Source organism: Solea solea, chromosome 12 (genome assembly GCF_958295425.1).
Source record: "Solea solea chromosome 12, fSolSol10.1, whole genome shotgun sequence".
Taxonomy (NCBI): domain Eukaryota; kingdom Metazoa; phylum Chordata; class Actinopteri; order Pleuronectiformes; family Soleidae; genus Solea; species Solea solea.
In genome coordinates, this window is record NC_081145.1 from 22644434 (window position 1) to 22656871 (window position 12438).

At 41.3% G+C, this 12438-nt stretch overlaps 1 protein-coding gene across 1 annotated transcript; it reads left to right on the forward strand.

Moving 5' to 3' along the window:
- The first annotated feature begins 557 nt into the window (after positions 1 to 557).
- On the forward strand, positions 558 to 12032 carry tes (testis derived transcript (3 LIM domains)). Its single transcript, XM_058646437.1, has 7 exons — positions 558 to 739; positions 3976 to 4061; positions 6274 to 6805; positions 7167 to 7703; positions 8846 to 9061; positions 9206 to 9364; positions 10260 to 12032. The coding sequence occupies exons 1-7, from the start codon at positions 713 to 715 to the stop codon at positions 10449 to 10451; spliced, it is 1749 nt and encodes a 582-aa protein (XP_058502420.1). The 5' UTR covers positions 558 to 712; the 3' UTR covers positions 10452 to 12032.
- The last annotated feature ends 406 nt before the right edge of the window (positions 12033 to 12438 follow it).

The window sequence follows — 12438 nt, forward strand, 5'->3', positions numbered from 1 at the left end:
CTTTAGTCATATCATGATGAGAAGGACAAATTCAGTGAATTCTCGACGAAATAAAAAGCCAAAAGTCACTACAACAGCAGGTTCAATCTGTCAAAGTAGGTTGTCCTACGTCCTTTGTTGCGACAAGAACACGCCCCCGCTGCTCTATGATTGGTCATCCGGAACTGAACAGCTCAATCTCCGTCATCCTATTGGTTGAAAAACAGCTCAATCAAAGTAGAAGTGCCCTTTGAAACACCCTTTAGTCGGAAACGGGACATTCAGAGCACAGAGTCACGTCAAGCTAGAGAGCGGACGTAAACACGTTCCGAAAATAAGAGACATACTTTTCAAAATAAAGATGAAAATATTCCTCATGTTAAAGTTATACAAGGTTATGCTAGCACAATCAAGTTGATTGATATTATATCAATCCCTCGTTCATTGAATGTTTAAAAATATTGAAAATGACATTTCATACTGATTGATTGATATTGCAGTTTGCAAATACATGGTTTTATTTTATTTTGGTAAGCAGAGACCAGAGGTTTTCCGCTGATTCTGTGGAACTTGACAGCTGTGCGGCGGTTTAGTACTACTTGGACGCCGGAGAGAAAGCGGAGTGGACCGGCTCGTGTCGTTGTCTTATTTCAGATATTTTTTCCCCTGACATTTCTTTTACGGGAGGAGAAAGTCTGTTGTTCGCTTCGTCTACATCTCACGGACAGAAGAAATGGAGATAGAGAAGGAAGTGAAGAAGGTAAGCGTTTGCCTCTCACTGTTCTCCGTCTGTATCTCTAACCAACTCGGGAACGCCCTGAGAGAAGGTGTGCCGAGCACAGTGCAGGTGGCCTCGAAAGTTACTGTAAATGAGTTTCCATGTTTATTTGTAATTTACAAATATAAAGTAAGTGAAATGTAACGGTTTAAAATGAAAAAAAATATGCTCTACAAGTTTTTAAACTTGAGGGAAGTTTAAATGTGTCGCTTGGTCAGCCTGCACCAAAGTCCATTGAGAAAAGTAAAGATTTTACATCACAGCTCTTTGGAGTTGTTGAGACACTACTGTCTCTGTCAGCAAATCCAGATAAGTTATTTTATGTCCTTGGTGTTTGCCATCCTTTGCTCAGATTAATCCAAGTGACATAAACTTACCAAATGAAGCAGCAGTACACTAGCAGCTCGTGTGTCCCTGTGAGCTAAAACGCTGAATTTCTCTATGGACCCTGGTGTGGGAGAGTGAGTGGCTTAAAGTTCATTTTCCAATTAGAAAAGCGATGTCTAAAGGGGAGATTATGAGCATACATGTTTTAAAGGTATTGTACACTTAAGTTATTAAATATTTTATTAGGTGAGCATTTTCTTAACTGGTAAAAATCAGTTTTTCATTGTCCTGTTGGCAGCCATGTTTACAGTTCACAATACAGTCATACAACCACACTGTAACTGTCCCTTTAATAATTGTAACTTGGCATCTTCAAAAATGTGTGTATGTACATTGGTGAAAAAACATGTCTCTTGGTTGCCCATGGATTGGTTACAGACACTGTTTATTTACCCAACAGGTATTGTTGGTTATTGATTCCGTCATGTCGTCATCTCAGTTTGCCTGAGCTGTGATTCCTGCTTAGACCTGTAGATAGCTGGAAGCAGTGACAACAGATGTTTGCAGGGTTATAAATGGTTAGTTTGGCATGTGAAGCTGTAGAATCAATCACTCAATAAGCTATTACTCTTAATTTATCATCACCTTTGCTTTAGTGAGGCCTGCATGTAGATTTGATTCAACCTTTGTTGTTTATTTTGGCAGTCAGTCCTTATGCAACAAATATCAATTTGTTTCTGGCATTTGTGTAAAAATAAAAATTCTTGCTTAAGTTGCAGGGACAAACTGTCAGTAAAAGTGAGGAGAAGATTGCAAAGAACTTTTGAAGAAGTATTCACTATATTGCATTACTAGTATTGCAGCAGTGAGTCAGGAAGATACAGTATATATAAAGCCTCAGTAAACGTTAAGGTTGCAACACAGATTTCCACAGATGCTTCACAGGCTAATTTAAAAACAACACATCACATAAATAAATTATAAAAAAAAGATGTTTTCTGATTTCAGCTTCTCAAATGAAGGTTATTTGGGGCGACCATGGGTCACTGTTTTTCACAATTTCCCCGACATTTTAACTAATAAATTGATCAAGAAAATAACTAACAATTGAACTGATAATGAAAACAGTTGTTATAGTTGCAAACTGAGCGTCTCTTCAGAGTGGGAATGTCCCCCAGGATGTGCAGCCAATTGAGCAGAAAGAGCTTTGAGCTTCAGTTGTTTAGCAGCTAGTTCAACTTGAAGTACTTATCATAGATGTTTAGTCGCCTTTTTGTTTACGTCTTGTTTACTCTTCTTAGCTACTTGCTGACCTAAAAAATGATCTGATGTTTTTCATTTGATGTTCTTCAAACACACACACACACACACACACACAGCAGCCGGTGGCCTGCAGTTCAGATCTGCTGCAGTTAAATGACTCATGAAAGTGACTCATTTGACCTAAACTACAGACTTTGTGTCTGAACAACCTCTTTGCAGTCACTCATCAACGTTAACTTGGATGCTGTGACTGTGACATCAGCCCAAAATGACCAGTCATCATCGCTCTTCCCAGTATAAATATTTAGACCTCCACAAGTAGTGACCACTTTGAATCCCACAATTTACTGTTGCACTGAAGGTCTAGGTGCTCGAAAATTAAACAAAAGCCTGAAAATGTCTCTGACACAAAACTACTGTGCTTCTAATCAAATATTGTTTTTCCAGTCCAGTTTCACAAAACTCCTCTACACATCAGATACAGTCATCTGAACTAAGTCTACAGAAGTGAAGGAAAGAGAGTGCATGTTCCGTTTCTCCGAGGAATACTAATGCATTAGCTATTTTTATTATCACCGCAAATCATGGTGTTCTAAGTAGCTCTTGCTTGTCAGCGACTCTCAGGGGAAGGAAGTCTCACTCTGCTGTGGACGCCATGATGGAAGCTCAAGTACAAGGAGAAACAGTGCACATGTCTGCATTCCTCTTTACTGAGTTTCTTTTTGGTTCAGACACATCTCTTTCACAGCAGGGGTGGCTGCTGCTCCTGGGTCCTACACGGTGGACAGCATCATTGAATAGTTGACCATATATGGTCTCAAACAGCAATAAATGCTTTGAGATGGACATGAGCATTATTCGACACTGAAGGCAAGGGAGGGAGGGGGTGAAGTCAAGGAGGCGAGAGCAACAAAGTTCTGTGACAAAGGGGCTGGAGAACAACTGGGCTCCTTGATGTCATTAAGGAGGCAGCTGGAAGTGTTGCTGAAATAAATCTGAGAGGAGAATAAGGGATTGTATGGGTCTTATTCACAGCAGACATTTTCACGTTTTAGCAGGGAACGCACAGCTGTTACTTATACAACATATATAATTGCTCTGTTTAAATCATGGAAGTCAGGACAGGGTGATTGTGAGCAGTGAAATGAATACAATCTTTTTTTTACCTTGTGTCCCCACTAGGGCTACAACTAACAATTTTTGTCCATAGGGTTGGGTGATATGGCCAAAAATGCTATCAAGATAAACATTTCATAAATCTGATAATGATCATGATAAATGTCGAATGATATAACAGCAACAAACACTTCTGAGTTAATTCAAAATTCTAAATGATTACATGTATTATACCGTACTATGTTGGTACTGGAGCTGGAGCCAATCACAGCTGATATACAAGGTCAAAAGGCAGGTTACGCCTCGGACAGGTCACTAGTCCATCACAGCAACAACATACAGACACTCGCATGCCCTTTAATGGTCAATTAATCTATGATGTATGTATTGTTATTTCCTTCCATCTTTATGTGGGACATCTTGCATGAAGAAAATCCAGTGTGTCCATTCATTCCTTGGTGAAACCGAAACAGTGATGTCACTTTTGATCACATGTGCTCCTCTGTTGACAGATGACCCTGGGTCACGAGCTTGGCGCTGGAGCAGCCTGTTTGAAATGCAAGGACAAGTGTGAAGGCTTCGAGCTGCATTTTTGGAGGTACCGTCGATTTTCTTTCTCCAGCATAGCATCATCAGAGAAATACTGTGGATATCCAATTTCGCACCCCCCCCCCCCCTTGACTTCCTGTGTTGAGACAAAGAACATATGCGTCATTTGTCTCTTGAGTAAAGCTCTGAGTTTTACGTGACAATACACAAAGGTTTTATTGGACACTTGGCAGACATGGTAATATGAGACAATGAACCGTGACATGCTTATTTTGCACATTGTTCCTGGTCTGAATAAAGGAAAATCAAAATAATGCCCCAGCATGGTCCCAGACTGGTCAATAACATCACTTTCCTCTTGTTTGATTGAAAATATTCTGTTATCAGAAAGAGTCATGGGCCTAATAGGAACATGCTGCGCATGAGAACAGCTGCAGCCCATGTCCAAATGGCTTATTGTTAACAAATGTGATGACAATGGTGGAAATACTGGCACAGTGTGAGTCTACTGTAGATAACTGTAGGTCTGATTAGAGCTAAGAGCAGGGGCTTGAGACTCACTTAGTGTCATAACTTACTATAATTGGAAGCTTAGACCAACCACACAGTGAGTCTACAGCCTCACATGCAGCGAATGCGAGTGTAGACACTGGGTTTTGGGACGGTGTGTTCCCAGTCTAACTTACTCTGTGTTTGTCACTGTATTTAATTTAGACTAGTGACTGTGAAAAAGAAAATGGTGTTCTGTCACGTCAATTATCCACACTCGTCTAGTTTTCTTGAAGACATCACCAGGTGCTTTTATATTCCTGACAGCACAAGTTTGAAAAGTCTGCCAGTCTGGAAATGGTGGATTATTACAGACTGTACTAACTGTGCCATGTTGGATCTGTAGTGGTCTTTCCCTGTTTGAATTCATACAGCATAAAGCCTACAGGCGTTGTTTTCCTCCTGTAGGTCTTTCTTAAAAGGTGGGGTAGTATGATACAAAGTCAGCTCTGAGAACCAGCTACACACTTGGAGGATTGTTCCCACTGAAAACATTATTCTCAGCAGGGACACAAAGAAAACTAGATTTTATTCACTTAACAAAAGGCTAACCTAATAAAATCGAAGTGACAAACTTACCAAACAAGATAGCAGCAGACAAGCAAGCTCTATGTTTTTAGTGAAAAAAACTGATAAAGCTGAAGAAACTGAAGTTTGTATATTGCTCACTCTCCTGCATCAAAGTCAGACAGTGAGTTAAAGCAGTGAAAACATTCTTAAGATTAAGTAGGCATAGGCTGGTGTAGACTTTATTAGGTGGTTATGTGGTTAAAATCTTCTTTGTGCCATTACCTCATCCAACCAAACTTGATATAAACACACAACTATCACACAACTATCACTAATGCACCAGTTTATATGAGAGTCAAAAGTATCTCACAGGCAGTTAAAGCAGCCAGGTGCTTTCCCTCAACGTTCACCAACAATGAAAGTAACCGGCCATTTGAAATTGATTATCTTCCAAATGTTGAGACATTTCTGGAATGTGAATGTTGTCGTCACAGCTGTGTGTTCTTACCTACACACATTTAATGAGGGTTTATGCTGCCTCACACATTTAAGGGGCATTTGCTGGTTGTAGTTTCTGCACCTGGTCAAGTTGACGCATGCCATAAATTGTGAAATAGTTACTCTGCAAACATGAAGCAAGTTGTGTTGAGGCCTGTGCAGGGATCAGATATGTGCAGCTAACACTCTTTACTTATACAGCATAGTTGTAGACTGACACTGTTGTTGTAATACGTTTGTTTTAAACTTAAATATAAGATATTGTTTTTAAAGCAAGATTTGGCATTTACTTTCTGAGACACTTTTTAACATGAACTCAACTATAATTGTGTCTGTAGCCCTTGCAGCGCTGTAATATTTCAGTGAGCACTGAGTGTTCTCTGCCTATGTGCATATCCAGTGATCTCACAACAAGCTAGAGAGGCATACAGATATGTAAGCGAGGAAATACAGTTCTATTACAGACGACAACCTGTGTGAACTGGAGGCAAAGCTTTGATAAAGAGAATGAACATGAGGGGACGGGATGTATCGGGTACATTTTGTAAAAGATTAGTTAGCTTTAAGAGCTGTAGAGGATCATCTTAAATGTAAAATGTGAGAATACACCATTTGAAGAAGATTGTATCTCAGTCTAAAAATCTTAAAACATATAATTTAATATCAGAAAGCCATAAATATTTTCTCGTCCGTCTTCTCTTCAGGAAAATCTGCCGAAACTGCAAATGTGGCATCACGGAGCACGACGTGGTGATGAACTCGGAGGAGAACAAGAAGGTCGGGAAGTTGTTCGAGGACACAAAATACACTGGCCTCATCGCCAAGTTGAAGACCGATGGCATCCCCGGCTACAAGGGCAACATGGTGGGCAACACCATCACTCTGCCCGCTCTTTCCACTGCTCACATCATACCACCTAGTGCTTCTTCCACTGTTGTACCCCCCTCTGCCACCGCCGGCTCTGCACAGCCTGCTGGAGCATTTGCAGGCACAGCAGCACCCAGCAGAGCTCAGGCTCAGGCTCAGGCTCAAGCTCAAGCTCAAGCTCAAGCTCAAGCTCAGGCTCAGGCTCAGGCTCAGGCTCAGCCTGCACCAGCAAGTGTCACACCACTAAAGGCTAATAAGTTGCCTGTCTCTGTCAGTACCACAGCAGCCAATGTGACACCAGTTCAAAAGGAAGTGCCAATGCAGTCTGTCACCTATGAGTGGGCACCACCAGTAGCTAATAGATATCTGGTAAGTTCATTTGAATCACATGCTAATATGGTTTTTGCTCAGTTGTTCAATTTTAAATTCTTCCTGAAATGTTTAATTTCCAATTTTCCCTGGAAGATTGTCATGACTAAGTTTGGGTAAATTTTTTTTAAGGATGTTTTGGTTTCCCAAGAAGTTTTTGGTTTCTCAGACGTATTTTTTTTTTGACTCCTCTTTTGTCAAGAACTAACTTTCCCAGTCTTAAAACGCTCTTGTATCTTTCTTTGTTTAGGCTGGTGCTGCATCTGCACCCCCCCCTGTTTTGAACTGTTCTCATCTCTGACCTTCCTTCATCCTGTTTGAACAAAAATATTTCATTGTCTCTGTCTTCTCTGAATTCCAGGCAGCGCAGTACATTCAGCTGCTCCCACCAGAGAAACGCCCGGTGGCCGGGACAGAGGGAGCTGCCTACCGTCGGCAGCAGATGGCTCGGCAGCTGCCGGAGCATGACCAGGACCCGTCCAAATGCCACGAACTGAGTCCTGCAGAAGTCAAGCTAATGGAGCAGTATGTCCGCAAATACAAGGACGAGGCCCTGGGGATCGGAGACGTCTTGCTGCCTGAGGAGATGGCTCTGGTTCGGGCAGGAGGGCAGGGTGGAGGGGTTGGGGTTGGAGCTACACCTGGTGCTGGAGGGGCAGGCTTTGGCCCACAATCTGGTGTTGGTGCTAATGGTCAAGGGGTTGGGTTAAGAGCGGGAGTTGGTGGTTCTCATGCTGGATCTGGGCCAGGGGCTGCAGGCCTTGGTGTTGGACCAATGGGGGGAGCTGGAGGTGCTGGGACTGGACCATCTGTTGGAGGAGCCATGGGAACTGCAGCTACTGCTGGAGCCATGGGCGTCCCTGGAGCTCAGCAATCTGGACTACCGCAACAGAACTTTGTAAGATGTATATATTTATTACATGTTAATATTGTCTGACCAGTCAAACCAGTCAAAATGATCACCTTTATTATAAAATGTATGTATGAATCTCACAAATCTTTTGCTGAGACCTCACAACTCCTGTCATGAATCCAGAATTTTGGTCAAGTGTGTGTTCTGAAAAGCTGTTATGCTTCGACTGGACACTAGATGGAGCCGTAAGCCCATTTTTGACTCCTTGGCTTGGCTGTTCAGAATGAAGCATAGTGATGTGATTATGATTCACACTGGCTCTTGTGTTATATATAGAATATATTTTCTTCTCTCCATGCTCCTTCTTTCTGTGTTCATGTATATGTTCCTTTTTTCTTTCGAATTTCTTCAAACTCTATATCTTTTACTTCATAACACCCGTCTGCAGTGACCGCACAACTTTGTGTTTACTACTGGATTTTTCTCGACAGCTGTTTATAGACATGAACTAAAAGTTGGATGCGTGCGTGTGAAGACCAAAGCAGGAGATTGTCCAGTTCACACACGTTGAGTTCCCAAATATTCAGACGAGGAGTGGCAGCTGGGCCAAGCATACACTCACCACTTGCTTGCTTTCATTTTGTTTTTAAATGTATTTTTCTTGCTCACATGAACATTTCTCGGAGTGCCTGGTGAGAAACAGTTTAAAAACTGTCACATACATTTTGAGGAAAATGTCGTCAGTGCACGTGTGAAAGCAGCTGACCAGTCAGTGAGACCTAAGGCAGAGAGTTGAAATATTTCCTGATAAAATGGCCTTTTTGTCAGATCAAAAAAGGCTCTGCTTGGCTTTGAACTGGAATAAAAGTGAGAGCAATGTTGCCCTTTGAAAAGTCCTGTAAGTACATATTAATAATTCTTTGTTAAAACTGATGGGATGAAAGAAATCTTTTTTATGTTTCTAGCACACACACACACACAGTTTTAGTGGACATGGATGATACTCACGGCACAAACTCTGATATTCTATGTCTGTATCCAAACACACTGCAGATTAAAGTGTTTACACGATGTCTGTAGTGTTTTACCTGTGCATTTACCTTGTGACCTTGTGTAGTGACATGCAAAATGTCCGCTAACTACACTTTACTGTACTAACTGTCAATTTCCTTTTCCCTCATTCCAAGTCGTGCCATCACTGCCAGCAGCCGATGCGTCGAGGCGAACCCGCCGTCTACGCTGAGCGCGCTGGCTACGATAAGCTGTGGCATCCAGCGTGCTTCGTGTGCTGTAACTGTCAGGAACTACTGGTGGACATGATCTACTTCTTCAAGAAGGGCAAGCTGTACTGCGGACGTCACTATGGAGACAGCGAGAAGCCACGCTGCGGAGGATGTGACGAGGTGACACCACGGACTCATCGAGCGATCATATATGATTTGATGACTTTTGTTTTTGTGTGTTGTGTAGTTTAGAAGGTTGAATTTCACACGCTCTGTAGTTGAGTGACGCCCGCTGATCGGCAGTCGGTGCTTGTCTGTTTACAGCTGATCTTCAGTAACGAGTACACTCAGGCTGAGGGACAGAACTGGCATCTGAAGCACTTCTGCTGTTTCGAATGTGACTGCATCCTCGCAGGAGAGACGTATGTCATGGAGAATGAAAAGCCCGTCTGCAAACCCTGCTACATGAAGAACTACGCTGTGGTGAGACACACTTTGTATTTTCTTATATTATATATATAAAAGAGTTTTCTTGTTTTTCAGTGCATCTAATTTCTCCTGAGAATGAATAATCTTTTCCTATGATTAGATTAATCTTTGATGAAAATGCTATTATCATGTGTAGCATCAGAACATGAATGACTTGGGCAGTTCCTCCTAAATGTAACATTCATGTCAAGCAAAGTGGATGTGCCAGAAATAAACCATAAAATAAATGAATTATGTATTATATTTTTTATAAGATCATACTTGTGGATCTTCTCCATCGATCCATAATCTGTACCTATTAAAGTTTGGTGGAGGTGGAACCAATTCAACGTGATCTCAAAAATCTATCTATTTAGAGCGGGTTGCAGTCTAAATGTGTGACTGTACCTTTAATTTCTTTTAGTGCTTGCATTGTGGGTAAAAAAACCAAAAAAAAACAAGTCTAACATGGAATAATCCTGAAGTCTTGGGTTTGTTGTTTCTCCTGCTGCCTCAGTAACAGACTTAATTGTAAGACTGATGCCTGAGAAGGGCTGTAAAAGAACACTGGCCACCCAAATCCAAGAATGTGAAGCCCTCGGCATGTGTTTACACGGTTTGTCCAACGTAATCCCGTGCAAAGCCATGCAGGTTTTATGTAGTGTCATATTTGCCTTCACTTCTGACTCTGTAACTGTTTGGAACTACGGGTTTCCCTGTGATAGCGAGCAGTGTCTTGCCATGACTTTCTTTTCTTTGCAAACACATCGTTGCCCGTCTTGTGTTTTCAGTTTATTGTACTTATATACTGAGAAGAGCCAGGAAGACAATCCTTAAAAATGAAAATTAGAAAAGAAACAGTGTTTTTTTTGTGTTTTGACACCATCACATCCGTCTCCGTTCTCCATAGAAATGCGCAGCCTGCCAGAATGCGGTGGATCCTGAGGCCCAGAGGGTTTCCTACGGGGAGCACCACTGGCACGCTGAGCCACAGTGCTTCAAGTGCTCCGGCTGTTCCAAGTGCCTGGTGGGCCAACGCTTCATGGCAGTGCAGGGCTTCCTCTTCTGCTCCGTGGAGTGCAAGAAGAAAGTCATGGCTTAGTGCGTCAGAACTACTCTTCATCCGTGCCGCAACCGCTTGTGAAACCAGGACAGGTTTGGCTAAAACTAGAACCAGAGCAGGGGAAGACAAACACCTGTGCAGCTGCAAGGTCACACACGGATTGTGCTTGTGTTAACATGACATCGAGCACCTGATACCGCTGTTGAAGAGATGTATTAGAAAAAAAATAATGTTGGTGCTCTTTTCTTTTTTCCTTTCTGTACATGAAAAATGGTAAATCTGTCTCAGCTAGGATGAAACCTAAACACTCCTCTGCCTTAAAACCACTCCATTTTTGTACTGATGAGATTCATTCTGTATAGGTAACAGGTGACAGTCCAGTTTTTTTAAAGCATGAATCTGTCTGTTAAGCACTATTCTACTCCATAAGTACCAAGTGTTGTTTGAAAGAGCCACCTTTTCCTGCTTTTGTCATACAACAAACTACTGATGCTCTTTATCCTGCAGTATTAAGACATGCTACTGTGTTAGCCAGGTTTGAGGTTGATTTTCTTCCAGTTGTTTTACCCTCACTGAATTGAAGTGAAAAACTCTGCCAACATTTGTCCAAGCGATAACTTCTTAAGTCTATAATATCTTAAGTATATGTTTGCCACCTTATCTCGTTGTTAGACAACCTTTGCATCCTGGAAACTGAAGTTTGTGTCATTTTGTAAACCATTCTCTCCCTGTGCCTAAGTCCATAGAATAAAAGCTTTTTTATAACACAGCACACAGGAGCACACGGGAGATCTTTAACTTCAAATGCATGATTTTGTGAATTTGGTGTTTGACCATCAGCTCCTGTGTCCCCACAAGCTAAAAAGTCTCTATGGACTTTGGTACAGACGAGTGAGCAGCCTTAAGATATCATGGCCTTCAGTAGGTGTATTTTTCTTTGGTTAAGTTGCTAAAAGATGTTGTTCCTTGTGTCCTCACTGACGTTTTCAGCGCTGTCAGTGCTGACACCGTGTCAGTACTTTGTATAAATACACCTGAAAAATCCCTTTTAAGGAAATAAAAATGTGACGGTACATTGTGCTCAGGTATAGAAGACATGTTTGTAAAGTCATTGCCATAGTGAATGTTCATGTGACTAAACAAAGACTTGGATTAATGAAATAATAATGAATTAATAACAAATACGACACTGATGATTTCATTCAATACACAACAAGTACACCACAAATCAATATTCACTGGTATATTACATTTGTTTCTACTGTTATTTATTAGATTCCCCAGTTCTACAAATTGGTCTTTTGTATTTACATTTGTAAATAAAATAAACAACACTTGTGTGCTGAATATAAATCATTAATTATAAAAACAAATGGTTTAAGTCCAACAAATGATGACCTATCTATGTCATTTGTGACTATATTTTCCCTCTGCAGTCACTTGGAAGGTAGGAGTTTATCTTTAGAAATAAAAACACTGTTAAGTTTCTAATTATTTCCAGGTTTAGTGCAGTGAGGAAAAACACTGAATTAACGCATCAGGCTTTTTTGTCACTGCACTTCTGTCATGTTTGTACATTGTATTTTCCTTTACATGCAATAAACTGCACTTTAAAAACTGGTTTATCCCAATAGTTCTTTACACAACTTAGCCATTTTCACTATGACTATGTTTATATTTGACTATTGACTCTATTCTGAATAAAATACGATTGCATAATTATCCTTTTACAAGAGTTACATGTTGATGTCTGAGTGTGTACACTCTAATGAGATACTGTGTCTTACAGGGCCATGGTGGAAAAACAACCTTACCTCAGAGGGGCTCGTGTTTTTATTCACCGAGTGGAAACTGTGCACAATTCAAGGAAGCTCCATCTCTGAGGAACCCCATTGTCTTACATGGCAGTCGGCCCAAAGCCCTCCTGCTATTTCCCCTCTTTCGACCACAACTCTACCAGACCTGATGTGACTGAATCACCTGGCCGCCTCCACGATCACCGTCATTGTAACTTCTTTCCAATATC